Here is a 27,405-nt window from a genome sequence, read left to right on the forward strand (position 1 = left end):
TTCATGTAACCTCTGACACAAGTTTTTGCAACGATAATCATCGTTTATACCATGCAATCCAAAACTCTTAACAAAGGCTACTTCTTACCACTTTGGAATAAAACATTTCTCACCATAATGAGGCAACTCTATATTTTCCACTATTTTTTAGACAAAGCTCCCAAGGTAACCTGAAGCTTTCAAGTTTCTTAAAGGGATTCTTAAGCCATTCTATGACTCTGGAGCAAGAATTACCACTAATTTGACATAAAGAGAGCAAACCCAGATTTGTGTCAATCACATGTGACTCCAGGGTATAAGTGACCTTACAGAACAAATTATTATTGCTTCTGTATCTAGACCTCCAAATCCAAATAAAAAACAATGTGTAAAAGATAAAAATCAATGTATACAAGAATAGGTATTTTTACGCTCAATTTAAATGATTCAATTCACAGCATTTTATTTAGCCAACAAATATTTGAGGAATGCCCCCATGTGCTAAGCACTATAGTTTCAAAAAAGGATTTAAAAATAGCACTTGTCTTCAAGGAGCTGTCGGTCTAATGAAAGAGGTAAATAGTGAACAATTGATTTGTTTGTTCTAGGTGTGAAAATGATGATAGCAATGTGTGAGAGAACACAGGGTATGAACACAGGGTGTTCTAGTAGCACAGGGGAGGTGCACCAGAATGGACTGGGGATAAGAGGCAGTTAGGAAATGTTCTCAAAAGAACTGTGTCTTCGTGGACAAACAAGAGTTAACCAGGCAAATAGAAGAGGAAGTCACAGGGTATAAGAGAACATGACACATCACAGTTGCTATATATAGGTGAGCATATCTGGAACACATAGGTGAGAAGGGGAGATACAGAATGGAAGAGAATGGTAAGAGATCATGGAAGACACTATTTCACAGTAAGAAACTTGGACTGTATCAGGTTTCAGGCAAGGGGGAAGCCATTGAAGGATTTAAAATAAAGGAGTGACATGAATTAAAGGAAGCAGGACTATAGAAAGGGAGACCAAATGGGAGGTTGTTGAGAATACCTGTAGTGCAGGAAGAGAATAATGGTTATGGGTATAGACTTTGAAGTCAGTCTTGAGTTCGAATCCTGTCTCAATCTCTCTACCATTTACTAGCTGTGTAACCTTATAGAAGATCATCAAAATCTCAATTTTCTCATATATAAAATTGGGATAAAACTACCCTCCTCAGGGTGCCTGGATGGCTCAGTCAGTTAAGCATCTGACTCTTGGTTTCAGCTCAGGTCATGATCTTGGGGTCTTGGAATCAAGTCCCATGCCGAGTTCCCTGCTCAGCATGGAGTCGGCTTGAGGATTCTCTTTCTTCCTCTGTCCCTCCCTCCACTCTTTTTCTCTCTAAAATAAATAAATGAATCTTTTTTTTTTAACCTACTTTCCTGATAGAGTTTTTATGGATTATTTGATGTATATAAGATGCACATAACCAGCACTCAATTAATTGTGCTAATACTGATGATAAAAAGGGCTTGAAAAAATGAAGTCTATGGGACAGAGAAGAAAGATATTTAGAAGCTAGGATGCCTGAGTAGATGGAATACACGGGAAGGATGACAAGAGTTGGTAAGGTATAAAGGCAAAGGATCATCCCCAATCTGCCCCATATAGATGATAGATGAAACCATGAAAAATAAAAATAAAAATCACAGTGAACATACAGTAGAGTGAAAAGAAAGAAACTCAAGATAGACCTTCGGGGGAACACTTGCATTCAAGGCATGGGGAAACGATGGAGAACTGAGCAGTAAACTGAGATGGAATGACCAACACAGTAGGAGGAAAACAGGAGAGACTCTGGTATCCTAGTATCTCAAGAACAGAAAGCTTCAAGGATGGGTAGACAAGATCATCATTGCTGCAAAACGGACAAGTAAAATAAGGATTAAAAACTCAGATTCTTCTTGCCAAGAGTAGATCATTAGAGTGATAAGGGTAGAAATCAAAATGCAGTGGGTCATTCTAAGCGCAGATGTGGCACAGCTGAACTCTCATCCAGTACTGGCGGAGTGTCAACTTAGTAACACCACTGTGGAAAACTGTCTGATACTATCCTCTAAAGCTGAATAAATGTGTTCTCTATAACCCAGCAATTCCCTTTAGGAACACATCCAACACAAATGTATATGACAAGATGTGCATCAGGGGCCCATGCATGGCTCAATTTGATTAGGTGTCAGACTCCTGCTCTTGGCTCAGGTCATGATCTCAGGATTCGCACTGAGCATGGAGCCTGCTTGGGATTCTCTTTCCCTCGCCTCTGCCTTCCCCTCTCCCACTCTCTCTCTCTAAAGAGAAAAAAGATGTGCATTAAAAGACATGTACCAGAATGTTCCTTAACAGCAGTATTCTTAAAAGCCCAAACTATATACAAGCCAAACATCCATCAACAGTAGAATACATAAATTATGGTATAGTCAAACAATAAACTTTTAATACAGAAACGAGAATGAATGAACTACTGCTACTCACAACATGGATGAATCTCAAAAATACTGAACAAAATAAAAGCTAGATCTAAGAGAACATATATATATGATTTCATTTTTACAACATAGTTTAAAAACAGGCAAAGCTAACTGATGGTGATAGATGTCAGGAACATATCTGTTAGTTTTAAAGGGTGGGATGGGAGTAATGACTGTTTGGGGATGGAGGTAGTGACTGGAAGGCGACCCAAAAGGGGATTCTGAAGTCCTGGTAATGTTTATTTTCTTAATCTTGGGAGTATTTACACAGATGTGTTCACTTTATAAAATTCTTTGAAATATGCACGTATGATTTACATATTTTCCAATGTTAGACTAATAGGCAGTGAAGAACTAGAGACAGTTATATGTAAACTAATTTCTCAAGAGAATTTTTTTTTTAAAGGGGATTTCTGGGTGGCTCAGGGGTTTAATGCCTGCCTTCGGCCCAGGGCATGATCCTGGAGACCCAGGATTGAGTCCCACATAAGGCTCCCTTCATGGAGCCTGCTTCTCCCTCTGCCTTGTGTCTCTGCCGTTCTCTCTCATGAATAAATAAATAAAATCTTTTTTCAAAATTTAAAAAATAAAAAATAAAGATTTTATTTATTTATTCATGAGAGACACAGCTAGAGGGAGAAGCAAGCTCCAGGCAGGAAGCTGGATGTGGGACTCGATCCCGGGCCCCCAGGATCATGCCCCCAGTCAAAGGCAGGCTCTAAACCACTGAGCCACTCAGGCGTCCCAAGAGAACACTTTTGAAGGAGAGGTGGAAGAGAAGGTTATAGCTAGAAGAAAGAGACAGGAATTAACTTATAAAACAACAAACTACTGAGAGGACAAAAGTTATAGAACTATTTCTTATTAGGGATCTTAAGATGCCCCCAAAACAGCAATTCTGGATAACTTCCCTTTCAGTTGCAAGGATTTCCTTTATTGTTTTTAAGGATTCTTTTTTTTTTTTTTAATTAAGGATTATTTCTTAAGGGTCCATTTTCCAATCATATCTTATTGACTTAACTTCGATAACATTTTATTTATTTAATAAATTAACACTTTAAACAGAATTTAAGTTTGTGATTTTAAAAGTCTCACATTCCTTCTTGAGCTTAAAAAAAGTTTCAAATGAAAGAAATGAACAACAGTAATAGCCTGATGTAGCTCTCTATTCATTCACCTGAAGAATTACAGGTCTTGCATGCACTCTCCTGCTTTAAACACCGTCTCACATGTTGTCAACCCTTTCACTTGGAAAACTCTATCCCAATTTGTTCATCTGGAAGGTTCCTGACTATCTCTTATAATTCAGACCTTATATTACCTTCTGCAGAAAACCCTTTCTATGTGGGTGCCTATCTTGCTGCTGTCCCCTCATCAGTCTGGGAGCTCCCTGAGCAAAGACACTATGTCTTTTATAGTTCTGCCTAGCACAAGGCACATGCTGTCTACTCAATAAACATTTGACAAATAAAAAAAAAAAAAAAAACATTTGACAAATAAATGAATAAAAAAACAATGAAAAATGCTACTGAAATAAACCAGTATGCAGATAATGAAGTTTCAACTAAGGCAATGTCATTTAAGTAAGTAAAATGAATAGGAACTTTTCATATCTTTTGCAGCAATTATAACCTTAGGTCATAAAGTTTTAAGAAAAAACTCTTAAGAAAGAACATGCCCTGAGTTGGCCATCAGCTACCTTTATCTGGAGGTCCTAAAACTCTGCACATACATATAAGTAACCTATATAAACCCTTGAATTTTGAGGTAAAAAACTTATCTAGAAGCTCTACAAGTCTCTCTCTTCCTTAACCACTGTTTATGCTTCTATTAGTACACCGACTTCAAATCACTGCTCCAAGATGTTTATAGAGACTCTGTAGCAAAGTAATTCTAGGTCTGACTCTTTAAGTGTTAAAAAGCTACATTTAAATCCACTAGCGGGGCAGCCCGGGTGGCTCAGCGGCTTAGCGCCACCTTCAGCCCAGGTTGTGATTCTGGAGACCGGAGATCGAGTCCCACGTCGGGCTCCCTGCATGGAGGCCTGCTTCTCCCTCTGCCTGTGTCTCTGCCTCTCTCTCTCAATCCTCTCTGTGTGTTCTCATGAATAAATAAATAAAATCTTTAAAAATAAATAAATAAATAAATAAATAAATCCACTAGCGATGTCAAACCAAATCTTCAGAGCAAAAGACAAGATTCCAAATACAGCCTCTTATCCTGTAAGTATGTTTACAAAATTCATTCAGTCTTTCTGATTTATCAGACAATAAAGACACAATCATTACCAGTACTTGCCTTCAAAGCTACTCATGAATCAATTTAAAACCATGCATCCCTTCAGATGACTATAAGTTAAATGCCTCACACTATTGACTTAATACTCACTCCAGTGGTGTTTGCTATTTGCCTTTTGCCAGGTGAAAGAAAGACCCTCCTGGCTAGGACTCATTGTCTATTTGGAGTTGAAAATTTGACTCCTAAGGTAAGAAAATTCATCAACACAGAAAATGGAAGAAGAAAGAAAACCATATACCATTGAATTGAATGAACTCCTCATTTAAAATTCTCATTATGTACCAAAATAGCTCAAGATTTGTCTAGGGAGGGAATTTGGAGAGGGGGTAGGAATTAATGTGGGTGACTTTTCTTCAAGGAAAAAAATCCTTGACTCATTCATAAACAGCTAAGCAAGAATAAAACATAGGGAACAACTATTTAACTCATATAACTTTGATTCATAGTGGTAATAAAAGTCTCATAGGGCTATAGAAGTTTGCTTCTGACTGCTTTTCCTCTTCTCTAGCCAGACTCACTCTGGCAACAGGTCTGTTATTATGCAGTCAGTAGGAAAAGAGAGCAAGCAATCCATTCCATTTGAGGAAAAAGTCAATTCAATTAACTTTCCTCTCTGCTAAAAATACCTGATTGTCTACAAACAAAATGCAAAGATCCAGAAGCTCATGAGAGCACTTACATATACAAAGGACAAATCTTTACACACACACACACACACACACACAAAGACAACAGAGGATGTTAAGAGGGTAGTCATCTCTGTTTCTATTACAGTTCACATTTTTCCCACAATTTGAGGAATGTTAAAAAGAAAACCATAAGCCTGAAATGGCGTCACTTAGGTGAAGGCCCCACTTAGGTGGTTGAAACCTAACTACAGTTTCAACCACTCAGAAATGTAACAAGTCAACATGGGAATTTCCTGGTCAGCACTAAGAAATTTACTAATAGACCCTTTCAGTTCCCCTTAGAGGGTGACCTTGCCTAAAACAGTGGATTCTTTGCTAAGAATTTCTTTTCCATTCCCTCTCTACCTTAAAAAACCTTTCCTTTCCTGTAGTCCTTCAGAGCTCCCCCCTAACTTGCTAGGTGGAACGCTGCCCAATTCATGAAATGATTAATTATTAAGGCCAATTAGATACTTAAAATTTATAGGAACTAATTCTATAGGCAGGAAACAAAAACCAAGAGACAAAGATAAAACATAAAAATCAAGGAAGGAGGAATAAAAAGCTGCAGAAGAAAATCATTTAGGAGGAGCAGGAGGCAAGGAATTTTAGGAGGGAAAGAACTGTGTAGCTGGGAGGAAGCCACTTTGCCTTTATATGCTTTAGTTTTCTCAGCTCTAAAACGAGGGAATTGAGCCCCAGGAGATTTTGTAGCTCTAGTGTCCTTTGTGTTTTCAGAATGACAGAAAATTTGAATAAATGATTAACAAACTTTAATGGCTTTACACATTTAATCATTTCATATATCTCGTATACTACTAAAGAGAGTATCTGGAAATCTGGCTTACTGACAGTAGATATGCATAGGTAATGGTAACTAAAATAAAATTGAGTAGCATGACAGGTGGAACAAGTCCACCGTGTCTGTCTGAGGGCAGCTCAGCAGCTGCAGAAGCCACTGCAGGAGGGGCCTTCCACAGGTGTCCCCTCTACACTCCATACCAGGGATAAAATTTAGCAACAAGAAGGAAGCAGTTCACATAGCATCAGTGGACTGAGATTAAACCAAGACCCAGACCCTACAGCCCTATCCCCATCAGCCTGATAATCACCAGTGTTGCCTACCTCCCTCTGGGTTTCTGGGCCAGTATGATATTGGAACGAGATGCAGAGTCCATGGCTAGAGACACAGATCCTAGTTCCACTGGCAAGGAACCAGTAACTTAGGTTGGTGGTCCCCACCAGGGTTTACCTCAGAAACCCAGCCAGTTGGTTCTAGGGCCTACAGACTTCTTGGGCAGGGGCTTCCTGGCCCCGCCAGCAGCCCCACTCCAGCACCCACACCGCTGCTGGGACTGTGACAACGTCTTTTCTTACAGGTCCAAGCTGGCCATGTACTGGCTGGCACATGGCAGTGCCCACCCCTATCTGTGCCCTGATTGCCTCAAGGCCTTCTGCTACCCCTCCAAGCTTGCAACCCACGGCCACTCACACCATGCCACCAATGCCCACCCCAAACCTTGCTCATACTGCCTCAAGGCTTTGTCACTCCTCTCTAAATTGGCTGCACAAAGCCTATGTCACAACCCCCCATGGCACCAGGCAGCCAAACCACAGCCTGCTATCCCTTCTCCAAGTGGCAAATAGGCCTCTGACCAAAGGCGAGTCCTGCTTCTTCACCAAAGCAGCCAGCACCAAGCTGACAGTCATGGCAAGCAGAGTGAGACCTCCCTTTGGCTCACACTCCCCTCTGCCACCAGCCTGGGTCAATAAACAGGTGGCATGTCTAAGATGGGCTCTTCCAGATAACTAGAAGGAGACTGGCTCCACACTGGGCTCAAACTTACAAGGCTGAGGAACTCTTTCCTCATTTGTTTTGGAGAGGGAAAGATGTCGCCCACAGAGAGTTAGCACTGGGCCCCAAACCATGGACTTGGGGCTGTGATTCCAAAGCAAGTCCCAACTCTGGTTTTTCTGTCTCATTCATATGGTAAAACTAAAAAGTCTGCTATCATTGTGGTTTGGTGAGGAGTGTGGGGAAACAGGGTCTCTCCTTATTAAGTTAAATTGGTACATCCATTTTGGCCAGAAAAGAAAAAAGGGAGAAAGACAATATGATTCTACTAGCTTAATTCTACAATGGGAAGGTCATACAAAAGATCACGAATCAGAATGGCTTTGGCCTTCTCAAGAGCAACATTGGAAAAAAAAAAAAAAAAAGAGCAACATTGGAAGCCAGAAGACAATGGAACAATACCATCAAAATTACAGTGGCAAATAATTTCAAGTGTAAAATTCTATACCCAACCAACCAAACTAACAACCAAATGTGAGGGTAGGAGAAAGACATTTTTCAGACATCTAATGTCTCAAAAAGATTACATCTCATGTGCCATTTCTCAGAAGCAGCAGCACTCTATCAAAGCACAAGGAAAAGCTAGGACAAAGGAAATAGGAGAAACATCACAGAAACGAGGCAAATCAAATCCCTAGGATGAGGATGATGGTAAATACCAGGGATGGCGACAAAGAGACAATCCATCCATACTGAACAAATATGACTCAAGAGATAGCAAATTGAAGAAGGACTGTCATCACCAAGATGACTTTTGCTACTGTATTGGCCCTTTAACTTGACAATGCTAAGGTAAGTCTTCCCAAAATTCATTTTTGTACAAGATTTGCTTGGCAAGTTACTGTTTTCCCTTCTATGCCCTACTTCCTGGATCAGCTTAAAGACCCTCAATTTTAACCCAAAGAAAAAGTCTGCTTTGACCTATTTCTGAGAGCTAGATTGGTCACAGTGAATTTAGAAGCAAAAAATATCGAACACCTCATTGCCTCTGACCATGTTCCTGTTGGATATCCTATATGAACGTGGACCCTACTACAGACCTGTCAAATGCCCTGAATATGATAAGCCCTATGTTTCCCAGAATTCACTTGCCCACTGACTTCCCCAAAAGGGACTCTTATAAACTCTCAGGGAAATTGAAACTAGATTATGATTCTGAAACAACAGCTTTTTCTCTCAGAAATATTTTTATCTAAGAGGGATAATAATGACTTCTTTTATACAGCTGGGTTAGTACTTTGCTATTCAGCTTTTATATTAGCCATTTTTGATATCACTTTACACATAAATATATAAATGAATGTAAATAAAACAATTTAACATTTGCTTTTTAATATTTTAAAAAGTATTATAAAGGAAATAAAACCTGCTGACAGGACAAGTATGGATGACACCAAGAATGGTTAAAAGTTTTTGTAGCAATGTAGGCCCTAGAAGCTCAACTGCAAATGGAAAGGAATTTCCTCTGCTGAATGTCTTTAGATGAGCTAACTTCTTGAAATTTAACTATACATGGTTCATTGAAAAATTATTTCCAGTTATATTAAATAAGGAAGTATTCAGTGACTTTACTGATATGCCAAATTCAAGCATTCTCAAACATCCTCAAATCAGATTTGGATTTTTTTTTTCTTTTTCCTTCTTTCTTTTCTTTTTTTTTTTTGGACCCACAATGTTAAAACATTGAACTTTATCTCACTGAGCTTGTATAACATAAAATACTTTTCAGAGTATTTTCCTTGATCCATGGAAGAATTTTCCTAGCTCACAGCTGCTGAATGTTTTTCACTATAATTCGGGGGGGGGGGGGTATTTAGTTTTTTAATTACTTTATATCTTCCCTTATTAATGAAACTTAGATGCTTCAGTGCAAGTTGGTTTGAGCTTTTAAGAACAAAGAGTCCTTAAAGAACAATACTGACTTAGTGCTGGTAGACATAGCTCTTCTGCTTGAAACAACAATCACTCACACAGGAGGACAAACTGTTGCAAACTACTAGGTAACTACTAGTACATTTTACAAATAGATTCTATTTAGGCAAAGAGCAAGTCCATGTCTTCTAGCTTGCATTATCTAGCTCCAATAATCCAATCTATAGAGCCTGCAGTTGTTAAAGGCTGCTGTCCCTCAACTTTTCTTAATAAGTATAAATTACCCTGAAGAAAGAAAGAACCAACAAAAACGGCTTTAAATACATTGTATACAAAACTCTCTCTCCATGATGTGGTCCCTGTGTAGCTCTCCAGGTTTATTTCTCATTCTGTTCCTCACTACCTATGTTTAACCAGGCTCCTAGTTCCTCCAATGCCACTCTCTCAATTCTGGGCCCTTATACAAGTCATTATCTTTCTGCTTCACTTGCCCATTTAATCTTTCAGTTCTTGGCTCAGGCGTCACCTTCCCAGAGAAGACTTCCCTGGCCATACCCTGTCATTGCATCTTGTATTTCCTTTTGCATAACACTCGTCACACTAAACCATAAGTTCTAGAAGGCAGGGACCATGTCTATCTTATTCACAGCCCTTTCTCTATCATCTAGGATAGCACTCGCAAAGACTTATGGAACTGGACTGAAGCTTTTTTTCATCATTAGATTTTAAGCTAACTGTCTATAATTTTCAGTAAAGTGGCCTAGGAAATAATTCAAGTTCCCTGAAGTAAATACCTGACTTTTAACCTTTCCTTCCTCCTCCATGTTCTCATATTTTCTTTTACTTCTTTCAAAAGTTAACTACTAGCTTCCTTTTGGGCTGGAAGAAAATGTCAGATTCATTGTAGGACTTTTCAATAATATTGGAACTTTATTCTCCTTTATAATATTACTCTCAAATTTTAAATATATATAATTAACCTATAATTATAATATTGATAGATCATCCATTCAACAAATATCTATTATGAATCTATTAGATACAATACTAATTGCATAATATATGAAGTTATTGGTATCTACTTGCTAATCAGGACATCATAGCTCTGTACATCCCCTATCCTTTAAAAAGATAGTACAGTACATTTTTTCTCTCAATGATGAAAGAACAGAAATGGTCTTTTCTTTAAAATGTTTGCTCTAGAGGAAAATCTGAGAAACAAGAATAAGCAAGAATAACTCTTAAGTACACTGTGCCTTGGAGAGGCAGGCATAAATACACTCTTAACGACAAAAAAAGAATCAAAACAAGTATTTTGTGGGGTTTTATTTATTTATTCATGATAGACATAGAGAGAAAGAGAGAGAGAGAGGCAGAGACACAGGCAGAGGGAGAAGCAGGCTCCATGCAGGGAGCCTGGTGTGAGACTTGATCTTGGGACTCCAAGATCACACCCTGGGCCAAAGGCAGGCACCAAACCGCTGAGCCACCCAGGGATCCCCAAAACAAGTATTTTGACAAGCAGTCTCCTCACCTTAGAGGCTCCATTATCCCAAATGGCTAGACCAAAGTAGTCCTCTTCCAAAAGATTGAGATGCTCACACACTCGTTTAAGCAAATCTTGTCCCTTAGCATGTTTCTGCAAAGACATAAATATTTTGAGGTTACCTCTTATTTCTGTATTTATCACCAAATAAGATAAAACATCACTTCCCTATTTCTTCTTTTATCCTTTGTTACCACCACCTTCAGATGGTTTATATAGCATAAGTAGAACAATGTGGGTTATAAAAAAAATCCTGTTTCTTAATTTGTCAGTTTAAATATGCAACACACAGTGGTTTAGAAATAGTGCTAGAATTCAAAGCAAAATTTTACCTTCTCTTCATCAACCCTTCCCTACTTCCATCTTAAACATCATATTCTTTATTTTTTTGTGCAGTATTTCCTGAAGTTTGCTATGGGCTGTTGTCATCATGACCACCTAAGTTCACTGAATCTAATGTCAACATTGTCGGTTAATAGCAACAATGGAAGTCATTAGACTTTCTACCGTTCTCAGATCAAATGTTCCAAGAGGATGAGCAATGTCTCAACTCCCTGCTGAAAAATACACAAAGTTTAGATGCCCTACAGATGTTACCTATTGCAGTAGCTTTTTCAGTTGTGTTACAAATCATTTTCTTAATGTTTCTTTACCTAGAAAAGCAAACCACTGCCAAATTTGGGTATTAATATTCCTAGTTAGCCTAACTTAAAAGCTAAGATGTATAGTCAAAAAGTCCTAGCTCCTCCATTTACAAGCTAAACAAACTAGGTCATTTTGTTTAATAATTCTGAACATTAGCTTTCTCATATGTAAAATGGTAAGAATATTTATATCTACCCTAACTATGCACTGGAATTACTGAAAAAACTCAAACATACTAATGAGAAATATATTTTTTAAATGCTTCAAAAAATTAGAAATAATTTTTTGATATACAACATGTCTTCTCAATGAGCAGTTATTTTTAATGACTGTTAGTAATTCATATAGATGTTAATTTATTTCCACACTTAACCCATCTTTAGTAATCATTTTTTTCATTTATTCTCTTTTATGTTTTCACTCCAAATGACAGAAATGATTTGAGAATTCTTCATAAAGGTCCCTACTCCCTTATTTATAATTCCAAAATCCAGAAGCTCTAAAAAGTAAAATTTTGGGCTTTTTTTTCCGGGGGGGGGGGCGGGAACGTTTCCAAAGTTCTTAAGTGTTATGAGGCTATATATGATCTTTATGTACCCATCTTAGAATGAATCTTGAGGGCACCTCGGTGGCTCAGTTGGTTAAGCGTCTGCCTTGGGCTCAGTCATAATCTCAGGGTCCTAGGATCAAGCCCTGAGCAGGGCTCCTTGCTCAGCAGTCTCCTTCTCCCTCTGCCCCTCATTCCTATTCGTGCTCTCTCTCTCTCAAATAAATAAAGTCTCTAAGAAAAAAAAAATGAATCTTGGTACTGCCACATACCCCACCGGGTGTGTTATGAAATATGCAGCATAAGTACTTACTGCCTTTCTAAAATCCAAAATATTCTGAATTCTGAAACATATCTGCCTCCAAATGTTTCAGGTACAAAGAACCCATATCTGGATCTTGGTCTGAATGGGAAGAATGTGTAGAATAGCTTTTCCCTTCTCTCAACTAGCTAGTGGTGAGAAGCAGAAAGAGTAGACCAGAAGTCTCTAGTTACCAGGTATAGCAGCTATTTTCAAAGTGCAATAGTGTATTTTTCTTGACTTCTTGTTTAAAACTTGGAGAGGGAATGTCTATTAATAGATATAGTGTGATATTTTCGACTATTAGTGCTTTGATATATTTGCATTTGCATATAAATAATTCAATTCATAATTATATACCTAAAATACAAGTATATGTGAATTATATATTTTACAATGAAGGCTACAATTAGTTATAATAACAATAATTGCTTTATATCAAGCATATCATAATTGATAATTACTGCTCTAGTTAAGAAAATGGTTAGTAGATTTTTAAGGATTTTAAGTTGCCTTGAAGCAGCAAAAGGATAACCAAGTAACTGACATTTTTCTTCAATCCTGACTTGGTTACTTATTTTTTCAGAAAATAATAGAGTATTTTAAGAAATGGCATTATTTGCTTTAAATTTTTTACATACTACTTCATAGGGCTAAAGAAATACATTGAACAAACCAAGGCTTACTCAGGTTTAGATCTGGGACAGCAGAAATTACCACATTTCTTGACAGATATGATTATGGGGATAGCTAGAACTAGTATCAGAAATTGAGGCTGCCTGGCAGGTCACTCTATAAATAACAAACCAAGTTGTGTTTAAACAAAATTGTTTTGGATTATAAAAGTAACACATGCTCCATTCACAAGATTTGGTAGATACAGAAAAAACTGGAGAAGAAAATAGGACTCATTCATCATCCTTCCAGACCTCTGCTTCCAGAAAATCACTATTAACATTTCCACAGAAATAGTCACTGACACTACTTACTCAACCTTACATAAAGCAATTTGTAAGAGTTTTGACTACAGAAATTAAAATGCACTCACCTCCACAACACATTCATAAACTGTATCATCCAACAAAGAAACCTTGCAGTGCATGTTTCTGTGTCTTCTGATTGATTTCTGGGAAGCTTTTAATTCTCTTTCTGCTTTTGACTCAGGACTTTCTTCTTTTACTTCTATTTTAGAGCACTCTTCAAGTCCCCCTCCTTCCTTAGTTTCAAAATCTGGATCTTCTCTGTGTTCTTCCTGAGCAGGCTACATATCCATGACATCAAGTCAGGAATAAGGACATTTCACAAAATATGCTATATACATTTTTTAAAAAGATTTTTTTTATTTATTTATTTATTTATTTATTTATTTATTTATTATTTATTTATTTTAGATTTCATTTATTTATTCATGAGAGACACACACACACAGAGAGAGGCAGAGACACAGGCAGAAGGAGAAGCAGGCTCCATGCAGAGAGCCCAATGTGGGACTCGATCCCTAGACAACCTAAGCTGAAGTCAGAAGCTCAACCACTGAGCCACCCAGGTGCCCCCTGCTGTATACATTTTTAATAACCATAATAATTCTACCAATAAACGCAGTGAAGAAGAAAAACTGTTAAAAACAAATTATAAGTGAAGGGCACTTGGGTGGTTAAGCATCTGCCTTTGGCTCAGGTCATGACCTAGCCCAGCACTGCCACTCGCTCCCTGCTCAGCAAGGAGTTTGCTTCTCTTCTATACTCCCCTCCCCTTCCCACCAGGGCCTTGCTCATTCTCTCACTCTCTCACTCTCAAATAAATAAAATCTTAAAAAAAAAAAAGTGATATTAAGATTAAATAAATTATTTATCTATAAAAGATATTATGATCTCCATCTATATTCTATGCTATCCTTGAAATTTCTCAGGTAGAAACCTATCTTTCAAATCAATAAATGAAGGTTTCAGGTCAACTAGAAGACACCAATCTATTACTCTCAGCATTATATATTCTTCCTGACTATGTGATTATATATTATTATTATTTTTTAAAGATTTTATTTATTCCTTCATGAGATACATAGAGAGAGAGGCAGAGACACAGGCAGAGGAAGGAGAAGCAGGCTCCATGCAGGGAGCCCGATGTAGGACTCGATCCTGAGAATCCAGGATCAGGCCCTGAGCTAAAGGCTGACGCTCAACCGCTGAGCCACCCAGGTATCCCAACGATTATATATTATTAAAGTTTATCAAAACCTTACCACCTCTGCCCCATGCTCTTCAATTTTAGCAAGGTAGCTTTATGAGGTGCAAATGAATTGTGGTTTATCACATATTCTAAATCTTGTGAATGGATAAGAGGGATTCCTGGGACCAATTTAGAGCATAAAGCAACATATAAACTAGGCTAATAACTGTAACTGCCAGTTAACTCCTTTCTAACACTTATCAATCATGCTCAATGTGAAGTAGATTCAAAGAAGCAAGAGACATTGAAATCTGAGTTTCCTAGGGTTCTCATGAAGTCACCCCAAAGTTATAGAGGTAAATGAAATATTGTGGTACATACTTTCTTACTTCCAATATAATAAAACTGCTGAAAGATTCTTAACTAAACCTCACTAATTCTTTCTTTCAGAATACATGGTTGACATAAAGGAAAAAGGACTTAATTATTTGGCTCCTGCCTTAGATATTGGAGGTGGTCTAAAAGGTTCCTTCTCATCTTTCATGATCCTTTTAAATGTGACCTCTTTAGAGAGGCCTTCAATTGGTTATCCTATCTATCCTATCCTCACTCTGCTATTCATGTCAGTACCCTGTTTATTGCCTTCATAACATTTAAAATGAATAATTATTTTATATTTACTACTTTTCTGTCTCTTCCCTTAGACTATAAAGTCATCAAGAGTAAGGATTAGGTTTCTTTTATAACAACAACAATACTGTATAACAATTAAAATGGACCAGTTATTATTCTAAAAGCATTATTTATATGAACTCACTCTATCCTCATAATAAGCCTGTGGGGAGGAGACTAATATTATCCCCATTTGACAGAAAAGAAACAGAGGCCAGAGCTGTAGCAAATTTTTCTAGATATATCTTCTGAGGCAAAGGAAACAAAAGCAAAAATAACTATTGGGACTACATCAAAATAAAAACCTTCTGCACAGTCAAGGGAAAAAAAAATCAACAAAACTAAAACATAAACTACTGAATGGAGGAAGATTTTTGCAAATGACATATCCGATTAAAGGTTAGCATTAAAATTTTACATAACACCAAAACCCACAAATAATCCACTTTAAAAATGGTCAGAGGGCAGCCCTGGTGGCACAGCAGTTTAGTGCCACCTGCAGCCCGGGGTGTGATCCTGGAGACCCAGATCTCCAGGGTCTTTAACAAAGACCTTTAACAAAATATAGAAGGCAGATTCATAAAGCAAATGCTGAGAGCAAAAACAAAGAAGGTAGGCTGTAGATCTCACATACTTCACACTTGTCAGTTTCTAGCCTCTTGATCACAAAATCCCAGTATTATCAATCAGTTCTCACAATAATAGCCAATCGGGCTTCCTGCATGGAGCCTGCTTCTCCCTCTGCCTGTGTCTCTGCCTCTCTCTTCACTCTCCCTGAATGAATAAATAAATAAATCTTAAAAAAAATAAAAATGGTCAGAAAACATGATCAGACATTTCTCCAAAGAAGACCTCTAGATGGCCAAAAGACACATGAAAAGATGCTCAACATCACTCATCAAGGAAATGTAAATCAAAACCACAATGTGGTATCACTTCACACCTATCAGAATGGCTAAAAAAACATGGGTACCTTGGCTGGCTCAGTTGGTGAAGCATATGACTCTTAATCTGTGGGTTGTGAGTTCAAGCTCCACATTGGGTATAGGGATTACTTAAAATTAAATCTTTAAAATAAAAAACACAAGAAACAAAAAGCATTGATGAGGATGTGGAGAAAAAGGAACCTTCATGCAGTGATGGTGGGAATGCAAACCAGTGCAGCCACTGCAGAAAACAGTATGGAGGTTTCTCAAAAAGTTAAAATTACACTATGATCCAGTAATTGCACTACTGGGTATTTACCCAAACCCCTATATTTACTGTATGAACCCCTATATTTACTGTAGCATTATCTACAATAGCCAAATTATGGAAGCAGCCCAAGTGTCCATGGATAAAGAAGATGTGGTATATATCTACAATGGAATATTATTTAGTCATAAAAAAGAATGAAATGAAACCCTGGCATTTGCAACAACATGGACAGATCTAGAGAATACAGTGTTAAGTAAGTCAGTCAGAGAAAAACAAATACCATATGATTTCACGCATATGTGGAATTTAAGAAACAAAACAAAGGGAAAAGAAAAAGAGAGACAAACCAAAAAATAGACTTTTATGGTCTATAGACAGATGGTTCATGGGGATGGAGAATGGGGGAAATAGGGGAAGGTGGATTAAGAGCACACTTATTTTGATGAGCACTAACATATGGAATTGCTGAATCATTATATTATATACCTCAAACTAATATAACACTGATGTTAACTATACTGGAATTAAAATAAAATTTATAAAAAAGAAAATAAGTTTATGATATGAAAAAAATAAAATTAAAAAATAACTCAATTACCAAAAAAAAAAAAAGGTGAAGGGGATCAATAACACTTTTGATAATGAGCACTGAGTAATGTACGGAACTGTCAACTCACTATATCTGAAACTGATATAGCACTGTATTGTAACTATACTGCATTAAAGAAAAAAAGGAAAGGAAAGGAAAAAGGAAAGGAAAGGAAAGGAAAAAGGAATGGAAAGAAAAAAGGAAAGGAAAGGAAAGGAAAGGAAAGGAAAAAGGAAAGGAAAGGAAAGGAAAGGAAAGGAAAAAGGAAAGGAAAGGAAAAAGGAAAGGAAAGGAAAAAGGAAAGGAAAGGAAAGAAACTGAAGCCTGAGAAGTTAAAGTAACTCATACAGCATCATTCAGTTAATAAGTTACATACCAGTTTGGCTCCAGAATTCATGATCTTAAACCTCTCTGTCATATTGTACTTTTTATTTACTAATGATATCCAGCTTGGGGCCTGGCATACATAGTAGGTTTTCAGGAAGTATTTGTTGAATGAATAAATAACATTAAAAACAGATACAGGGATCCCTGGGTGGCGCAGCGGTTTGGGGCCTGCCTTTGGCCCAGGGCGCGATCCTGGAGATCCGGGATCGAATCCCACATCGGGCTCCCAGTGCATGGAGCCTGCTTCTCCCTCTGCCTGTGTCTCTGCCTCTCTCTCTCTCTCTCTCTGTGTGGGACTATCATAAATAAATAAAAATTAAAAAAAAAAAAAAACCAGATACATGGCTTCCAAAAAACCCAAGGTACCCTACATGAAGACTGGTACAGTCCTATAATGCAAACTTACTTTTAAAAAATCTGGATGGAAAAGGACCACTTAAGTGAAACTCTACCACACATACAGAAATATGGTTAAACAAATAAACGTTTACCTATAAGGTTCTGATCCACGAGGTTTTGATTATAAATACTAGCTTCTAAAAAGCCCAAAAGAGTTTTCTTCTTTAAGCAATACCTCCTTGAAATTTATTATTACTAATTTTCTTTTTCTTTATATATAAACACTTGCATATAATTTATCATTATTCTGATTTAATAAAGTTTCAATGAATGAGACTTTAGTTAAATTTAAAATTAACTTTGTCCATCATCTGTTTTAACTTCAGTACAAATGCTATGATTTTTAGATAAAATAGACTAGCCCTGATTCAAATGCTAACTAAAACAAAATATAAATTTTTCCCTACATAAAGCAGAGGAGAAAAATGGCAGTTAAAAACCTCCTCAAAGTACAAGGTTTCCTGAAAGATAATGTAAATTTAACTCTTGGTATTTCTAAAATAAAATTAAATTCATGGTATTAAAATACATAGGGTTTCTTTGCCTTTACTGTTCATGTTGATGAACTGAGTAATAATAACTAAAATTTAATGAGTGGCAAGCAATATCTTAAGAGCATTCCATGTTTATCTTGTTTAATCCTCATAATAGCCAAAGGAGGTGAATTTTATCTTTATTGCACAGAGGAAGAAACTAATAAAGCAAAAGTGTCACTCAGCTATGATTTTCTAGACTGATTTCATAGCCTGCATTTTTAACAACTATACTATATAGTAAATCTTCTTTTCAACATTTCACAAATAGCAAGTATGTAAAATTACAACTTTAACCTAAATTTTACTACCTGCACTTTTAATATACAAGTAATATTTCTAGAGATACATGTAATATTTTTAGAAAACTCTAATAAAACGATGTAGCCCATATATATATATTTTTTAAAGATTTTATTTATTTATTTATTCATAGAGACAGAGAGAGAGAGAGAAAGAGAGAGAGAGAGGCAGAGACACAGGCAGAGAGAGAAGCAGGCTCCATGCAGGGAACCCAAGGTGGGACTCAATCCAGGGTCTCCAGGATCACACCCCGTGCTGCAGGCGGCGCTAAACCGCTGCGCCAAACCGCTGCGCCACCAGGGCTGCCCTAGGATTTATATTTTTAACAATGCAAATAATGCTCACATGCTTCAGAAATAAAAACACCTTTAAAAAATAAATAAATAAAAAATAAATAAATAAAAACACCTTTAAAATAGTTTTTAATTTATAGACAGTAAGGCTAGAAGCAAATGGGATTCCTAGAAAATAGTTGGAGTTATAGTACTAATACTTTCGATGTTTTTTTGACAGATAAATAAATTCACAACTCATGTTTAGTACATGCTATATACGTACTTGTTAAATTTTAATGTGCATCAAATTACCCAGCAATCTTGGTTAAAGCAGATTCTGATTTAGCAAGTTTGCAGCGGAGCCTGACACTCTGCATTTCCAACAAGCTCCCAGAGGTTGCCAATGCAGCTGACCGTAGGACCACTCTTTGAGTAGCAAGGCATAACTGTGACACAGTTAAGGCCCCAAACTATTGTTTATTACAAAGGTGATATAAAGAACTAGCCTTCCTTATCCATAACTTACACTCTATTATATCATCTAGTTGGAGAAAACAATAAAGATAAGGCAGGCATGGCTCTAACCTAGCACATAATTCTTTCTGGATGGCTTGAATCTATTACATGGCTTCTATGAGGATTTTCATAAAAAGGGCCATGTTTGCAGATAAACTGTCCCATGCCTAATAATTCCAACAAAATGAACTTTAAACCACCTCACTTTTTCCCCTCTCTCATTAAAAATCTTGGACTTGTTCTATCATCACAGCTGATATATAGGTAAATAAACTCATTTGATAAATACTTTTCTTTCATTTTGTTTTATTTGATTTATAAAATGTAAATATAAAAGTACAGAGAATATCTTTTAAAAAGTCAAGTTTCCATTGACTACATCAATTTCTTTACAACAGAAATTCCAAAGCTTAATGTTACTTATTCCTATCAATCAATGCCTAAATTAACTGGTTAGTAAGAAATAACACCAAAGGTTATTAACTGAAAAATAAGGTGTATAACTTGTCTTTATTACACATGTCTCACACATTTGCACATCCTTACCTGAGTTTCTGCACTGCTTAATGAATGAAGATCCAAGGATGGGTCTGTTTTGAGTTCAGGTTCAGGAGCTGCAATTGGGGCTTTTAAAATGATCTCTTCATCAAGACTGGTTCCAAGTTCTATCTCTTTCTGACCTCCTTCACATTTCTCTTTAGCTGACTCTACGTCCTTGCCTTCTTCCTCAGAAACCTGAGACTTTGGTCTTTTGAGAAATGATGAGAACAGCCGTGACAGACCCCTGTTTTCTGATGTCCGCTCCTTGTTCTTGGTTAAGTCTTCATGTGTAGGGGTATCTCCATTAGATGTTTTCAGCTTCTGCTCACAATGATTATCTCCCTCAGCTGCCTCTTGAGAAAGCTCTTCCAGCTGAGTTTCTTGTTGACCTGAATTTGTGACTCCCTCACCTTCTTCCTTCTGTTGTTGGTGCTGTGAATTTTCAGCCTCAGCCACTAAACTCTTCTCTGTTGTCATGATGTTGCTATTAAAAAGACAGAAAAGGGGAGCTCTTATAATCAAAACCGATTTCTGTGGACAAAACCCTAAATTATGTCAAGTGTGCCAAAATTAATATATTTAGGTATTTAATCACCGACAGTACCCCAGTCCATTAAGCATGAGACTTTCCATTAAAGTACAAAAATATCTTACCTATATACATCCTGAATAAATTCTTAATGCTTTGACTTGCTAAATATATGCACATGGAGAAATTACCTTACCCCTGAGGCCAACTTAGAGAAATGTATATTTTAAATTCAATGCTCTGAACTGTATATAGCAAATACCATTTTATCCTTCCTAAAAAAGATCTTATTTGTGTACCATGCTTTGAGGGTATCAATCTAATAAAAGTGCAAAGTTTGCAAGGATTATGCTTTGCAAACTTCTCTACACCCCAAGAAATGATGAGATTCAAAGATCCGCAACTCTTTATTGTTCTTTTTCCTTATGTCTTAGAATGCATAGACTTCTCTATTAAGAACAGCAAATACAAAATTGTGACCATTCATCAGACACCAATAAGAAATATATGATTAAAATAAGCACTAAAAAATCCTTAAATTTCATGTTATAATAGTATAATCTCATAATACCCTGCTTTACCCTGCTTACCTTTAAAGCGGGTACCCTGCTCTAAATTCAAGACCTTTTTTCCTTCTAAAAAATATGATTTTGAATGCTCAGCATTTTTAGGAGTAGACAGCAAAGCTATTACAATAGAGAAAAAAATTGAAAAATAACAAGAAAATTAAGGAACAAAATATAGAAGGCAGATTCATAAAGCAAATGCTGAGAGCAAAAACAAAGAAGGCAGGCTGTAGATCTCAAATACTTCACACTTGTCAGTTTCTAGCCTCTTGATCACAAAATCCCAGTATTATCAATCAGTTCTCACAGTAATAGCCAAAGAACATTGTCACATCTAGTTTACTAAAGAATAACCAGGGATATCTAGATGGCTCAGGTGGTTAAGTGTCTGACTTCAGCTCAGGTCATGATGGTCCTGGGATCAAGCCTCAAGTTGGGCTCTATGCTCAGCATAGAGTCTGCTTGTCCCTCTCCCTCTGCTCCTTCCCCTGTTTATGCTCCTTTCTCTCTCTAAAATAGATAAATAAAATCTTAAAACAAACAAACAAACAAACAAACAAACCAACACACAAGGGAACTTTTGTGACACCAGGAAATAAAGTTGACTATGGATGATCTCACACTTTCACTGCTATACGTAAAAGCCCTCCACTCAAAAAGCAGCATTTACATTGTGTTCAACATCTGCTTCACACTGTTTAGATGAAGTAATTTTTTTGAATGTTCACAATCCAAATTAAAGAAGTATATATTTAGCTCATTCTCTTCTCAGGCCCTTCTCACTTACTGTTCTACCTATGATGTATTTCTCTGGCAATTTTTTTTTAAGCAATAAAAATATTAAAATATTTTAAGCAATAAAAAATTTGCCGAAGCACATTTTCTATTCTCATTTACTACATCATAAAAATTACTCTGTGCTAATAAAATATACAATTCAGTCTTTATAAATACTACTTAAAACATTTACTGATCAATCTACATTCTTAATTTGTTACCCTTGAGTGAGGTACACTTGTACTTAAATAAAAGAAATAAAATTGTCTTCCGTTCCTCGTCATATTAGGAGTAGACAATTGATTTTCCAAAAATTCTTTTTCTTTAGTCTCTAAGTAATCAAACAACCAGAAAGAAAACCTGGATATCAAACTACTTTTTCTAGAAGAGTAATGATTTGAGAACATTAGTTTACTTCATATTCCTCTGTAAAAATAAAGGACAGGATGATAACTTAGCATTATTTTCCATGGGTTTCAGATATGCCTTTATTATTCACCCTATGGAAAAGGTACTGAAAGGACCTCTGTGTTAAAACCTTCCCGGGACACCTGGATGACTCAGCGGTTTAGCGCCTGCCTTTGGCCCATGATCCTGGAGACCAGGCATGGAGTCCCATGTCAGGCTCCCTGCATGGAGCCTGCTTCTCCCTCTGCCTATGTCTCTGCCTCTCTCTCTCTCTCTCTCTCTGCCTCTCTCTTTCTTTCTGTGTCTCTCATGAATAAATAAAATCTTTAAATAAATATTAAAAAAAATAAATAAATAAAACCTTTCCACTCAACAAATTTTGCAGCAAGGTCTCTCGTAATCTGTTTTTTTTTAATTACAATTTTTGTGAAAGTTTTAGCAGATACGAAAACCACTTAAGCTCCACTTCTAACAGTCTTTTACTTGTATCCTTCTGTAAATAAGAGTATTTACTTACTCTTGTGTTTTATAATTTTTTTCATATAGTTTTAAAAATAGAAAAGATTGTCTAAGGATATTACTATAATTGCTTTCACATGAAAGGGAATCTCAAAGTAGCTGAATGAGTAAAAGTACTCAATTGTTTAAAAACACACACAGATGGTAACAATCCATATGCTATATATGTACTTGTTAAATTTTAATGTGCATTGAATCACCTAGCAATCTTTTTAAAATACGGATTCTGATTCAGCAAGCCTGGAAGGTAGCCTGAGATTTTGCATTTCTTACAAGCTCCCAGAGGTTGCCAATGCTGCTGGCCCAATGACCACTCTTTGAGTAGCAAGACATAAAAAAACACTATTACTTTTGGAACATACTCAAAATGCCTGATATAAAGATGGCAGAAAGCTACTTTTAGAAAATAGAATATGAACAGTGAAAAATACTTGACACAATAAATGCTCAACAATGCCTGCTGAATTAATGAATGAAGCAAAGAATGCAACATGTTGTTAAACATGGAAGCTAAACCATTAACATTTTTTAGAATTCCTTTTGTTGCCTAATCAAAAGTTAATTGAAAATTTTAACTATAGAGCTATGGCAATTCCAAATTGACCAAGTAGTCATGACACTTGCCCAGAGTTAGTATTCTTGGTATGTCCACTGGTATGATGATCTCTTTGACACATTTACGAATGAATGATCAAGGTATATGAATAAAGTGATTCAACAAGTTTATACATTGTACTACGTTCACACAGGTTAGCTATGCATAACCTTTACAATATCATTGACTGTATCCCTTATGCTGTGTCTTTTAATCCCATGATTTTTTTTATTCCATAACTGGAGGCCTGTTATCTCCCACTCCCCCCTTCACTCATTTTGCCCAACCCTCTGAACTCCTCCCCTCTGGCAACCATTAGATTATTCTCTGTATTTATAGGTTTGATTCTGCTTTTTGTTTGTTTATTCATTCATTGTTGTTTTATTATTGTTTTGGAGTCCACTTATGAGTGAAATCACATTGTATTTGCCTTTCTCAATTTGACTTATTTCACTGAGCATAATACCCTCTCAATCCATCCATGTTATCTCAAATGGCACAAGGTCATCCTTTTTATGGCTACATAATATTCCATTATATATATTTACCACATCTTCCTTATCCATTTCTCTATTGATGGACATTTAGGTTGCTTCCATATCTTGGTTATTGTAAATAATACTGCAATAAACATAGGAACATAGGAGTGCATATATCTTTTCAAATTAGTATTTTCATTTCCTTTGGATAAACACTCAATAGTAGAATTATTATTATATAACACTGTATGTTAACTCTATTCAAATTTTTAAAAATTAGCTACCAACACACTATCAAATCGCCGTATTTTAACTCTCTGCATAGCACTTGCTGTCTAAAATTATCTTATTTACTTTTCTCTTTTCCTGGTTTTGAATTGTCTTCCCTCCACAATAGAATGTATGACACATGACGGCAGTGTCTCTGTCTTATTTAACAGAAACTCACAAATACGCAGAAGTGTTTGATAAATAAGAAGTGCCCAATAAATTTTTTTAAAGATTTTATTCATGAGAGACACAGAAGGAAAGGCAGAGACACAGGCAGAGAGAGAAGCAGGCTCTTTCTGGGGAGCCTGATGTGGGACTTGACCCCAGGACCCCGGGATCACTGACCTGAGCCAAAGGCAGACACTCAGCCACTGAACCATCCAGGCACCCTTTAATAAATATTTTTAAATAAAAAAGGAGTAAAGAATTAGAGAATAACATTTATCAATGCAAAATGGAGACATTTTGCCACATAATTGGACATAAGTAAAGAACAGATAAGAGCACAATACAAGGAACACGCATACAAGCAGAAGGGCAAGAGAATTCTACAGGAACATAGTGAAACCAACTTTAGGGAGTATCATATATTAAATGCAAGAAAACAATCAGGAAATCAGACAATGTAATTAATACTCAACAGAGATGCTACAATTTATGCAAGGAAAAATAAATTATTATTAAGGACAGTTTTCATGCATGTTCCTTCTAGCCATGCACACATGGGTAGCAACACTATTAGTAATTGCCACAAAAGCAAAGGAGAATGTAAGTAGAGAGAATATTAAATGCAAACAATAAACCAGGCAAGTATCTCCAGTTAGCTCTGAGGCTGATCAGAATTAAAAACTAAATAGCAGAAAGAAAATATCCTGTGGACCATTTACTAAAAGCTCAAATAAACTCACCCTGATTAACCTGTTATACGTGCAGCCAAGTGCAGCCAAGTTCTTAGCTTTACAAATGACAGGATGGGTAACCAGAGGAAAAGATACAAAAAAAAAAAAAAAAAAAAAAAAAGGCAGCAAAGACAGGATAAATGCTCTACAAACAGGCCCTTCCTGTTTGCAGTAAATGATATTCCTTTCCTTCTGGATACAAAATCCAAAAGGAGGTATCTTTTTACTTAATGTTAAAAAGAAGTCTTTTGATTAAAAAAAACAAAACACAAACAACAGCACTTTAGACAAAGCAATGAGTTCCCATTCCATTTCAATCCTAATCTTCCAAACCCTTGGAATTACACCCTATCTGGTATAAAACAAGATACACTTGTTTTAACAGTGTGCACCTGTTGACTTCAGGCAACTCGAATCTTTAAAAATATGATACTGAGCAAATTTGTAAGGACCAAATGGTATCTTTCATCTTTTTTGTATCTCTCTCTAACATTAGTACAGTCAGTACTCCATTAATGCTTCTTTGGTGGAAAACTTTATAAAAACACTACAGCCTGGCACCACTAAGAAAATTCCTTATAATCACCATTAATGGATGAAATGTAATGATTTAGGTATTAGTAATACTCTTTAAATTAGCTCTGTGAACATCTATCAAGGTTTACTGAGTACTAATCATGTATAAGGCTTGGGTTTAGCAATTGAAAAGGGACCCAAAAAAAGAGTAATACACAATTCTTAGGGAAACAAGACATACAGGTATCCCCTGCTTTTCAAAAGTTTGAGTTATGCCGCTTTGCTTATTTAAGAAAGACCTACTTAGTAGAGATCTTCCACCACTTATGTATGATGCAGTTACGTCCTGATAAGCCCATAGTAAATTGAAAATATTTCAAGTTGAGAGTGCACTTAATACACTTAGCCCATAGAACATCATAGCTTACTTAGCCTAGCCCACCTTACATGTGCTCAGAACACTTACATTAGCCTACAGTTAGATAACATCATCTAATATAAAGCCTACTGCATTATAAAGTGTTAAATATCTCACGTAATTTATTGAATACTGTACTGAAAGTGAAAAAACTTGTTGCAGAATGGTTCTAAGAATATTGGTTGTTTACCCTCATGACTGCATGGCTTCTCAGCATCACAAGAGGGTATAGTATTACATATCACTAGCCCAGGAATATATCAAAATTCAAAGCATAGTTTCTACTGAATCCATAATAGCTTTTGCAGTGTTGTAGAGTCAGAAAAATTATAAATCAAGCCATTATAAAGTGGGGACCATCTATGCCTGTTTTCATTAACTCAAAGAAATCTGAAAAGGATTTGCACTTTTACCAAAAAAATGAAAAGCGAAAATGGCATTTAGCATTTGTTTGTTTGTGCTTTTTTTTTCTTTTCTTTTTTCTTTTTCTTTTTTTTCTTGGAGAAGGTGGGCTATTAATTTTTTTTTTAAGTAGGCTCCATATCTAGCGTGAGCCCAACATGGGGCTTGAATTCACCACCCTGAGATTAAGGCCTGAGCTGAGATCGAGAATCAAGACACTTAACCAACTGAGCCACCCAGGTGCCCTCAACATTTGTTTTGCAGCAAGCCATTACAGACAGCGCACATCCTGAGCAGCGATAGGATGGCACCACCAAGCTCCTTCCCAGGAACTAGACTTCTCATCTCAACATCAAGTCTCTCTCTGTCAAATAAAAAAAAAAAAATCTTTAAAAATACATAGTTCAGACTTTATCCTGAAGGCAGTGGAGAGCTACTGCAGGTTTTTAAAGCAGGGAAGTAGGTAAACAAAGTAGAGGCAGGAGAGGCTAGAGGCAGAAAGAAATTCAACACATGATTGGGTAAATTCAGGTTATCAGTGAAAAAATTCACAATGGGGATCCCTAGGGAAGCTGAAACCAGTATGGGACGAGAAATTTGAAAAGCCCAGCAACCAAAGCTTAAGAACAACCATCCCCCTTAGTTTTTCTAGCTGATTTCACTAGCCTGCTTCTCATTAACCCAGACAGTCTCCTGTCTCAGTCTGAGGCATTTTTATAATACACGTTCCTAGATCCACTCTGATAAATGGCTTAATAAAAGAGGTATAGCAAAATAACCAAAACAGAAGAAAGAAAGAGAGGTGGCTATCTCATGAGCATCTCAATACAACACATCCAAAATTAAACTCTTGATTCTCTTTTTCCTATCCCAGTAAAGAGCACAATCCTACCATCTAGTAGCTCAAACCAGAATTTGTCTGAAGAAGAGAAAGAAGATAATGATGGAATTTGAAACCATGTCATCAGGTAAATAATTGAAGATGTTGGGATAGTTAGGACGCCTGGTTGGCTCAGTTGGTAGAACATATAACTCTTGATCTTGGGGTCATGAGTTAAAGCCCCACATTGGGCATAGAGTTTACTTTTCTTAAAAAAAAAAAAAAAAAAGAAAGAAGATATTGGGATACTTAATCTAGATAAAGAAAATAGAAAGCAAGGAAATGATTATTGTTCTCACAAATTTCAAGAGCTGCCAAATTCTATGTGACTTCTAAGGGCAGAATT

At 36.5% G+C, this 27,405-nt stretch overlaps 1 protein-coding gene and 1 pseudogene across 39 annotated transcripts in view; one reads left to right on the plus strand and one right to left on the minus strand.

Annotated features, from left to right (window-relative positions):
- The window catches only part of EPB41 (erythrocyte membrane protein band 4.1), a 197,835-nt gene that overhangs the window by 89,095 nt on the left and 81,335 nt on the right, over positions 1-27,405 (minus strand). For 37 of the 39 annotated variants that reach the window (XR_013380438.1, XR_013380437.1, XR_013380436.1 and 34 more), the window contains 3 exons: positions 19,808-20,285; positions 13,270-13,482; positions 10,717-10,821 (listed from right to left, as the gene is read on the minus strand). Coding sequence is in view for 28 of the 39 variants with exons in the window: in XM_077898827.1 (XP_077754953.1) it covers positions 10,717-10,821; positions 13,270-13,482; positions 19,808-20,278 (789 nt within the window). In the remaining 11 variants the exon portion in view is untranslated. Of the gene's footprint in view, positions 1-10,716; positions 10,822-13,269; positions 13,483-19,807; positions 20,286-27,405 lie in introns of those variants that run through there. The other 2 variants (XM_077898847.1, XM_077898842.1) reach the window with 2 other exon arrangements.
- LOC144313275 (uncharacterized) lies at positions 6,605-7,228 on the plus strand (annotated as a pseudogene).

Source organism: Canis aureus, chromosome 5 (assembly GCF_053574225.1).
Source record: "Canis aureus isolate CA01 chromosome 5, VMU_Caureus_v.1.0, whole genome shotgun sequence".
In the NCBI taxonomy this organism is placed as follows: domain Eukaryota; kingdom Metazoa; phylum Chordata; class Mammalia; order Carnivora; family Canidae; genus Canis; species Canis aureus.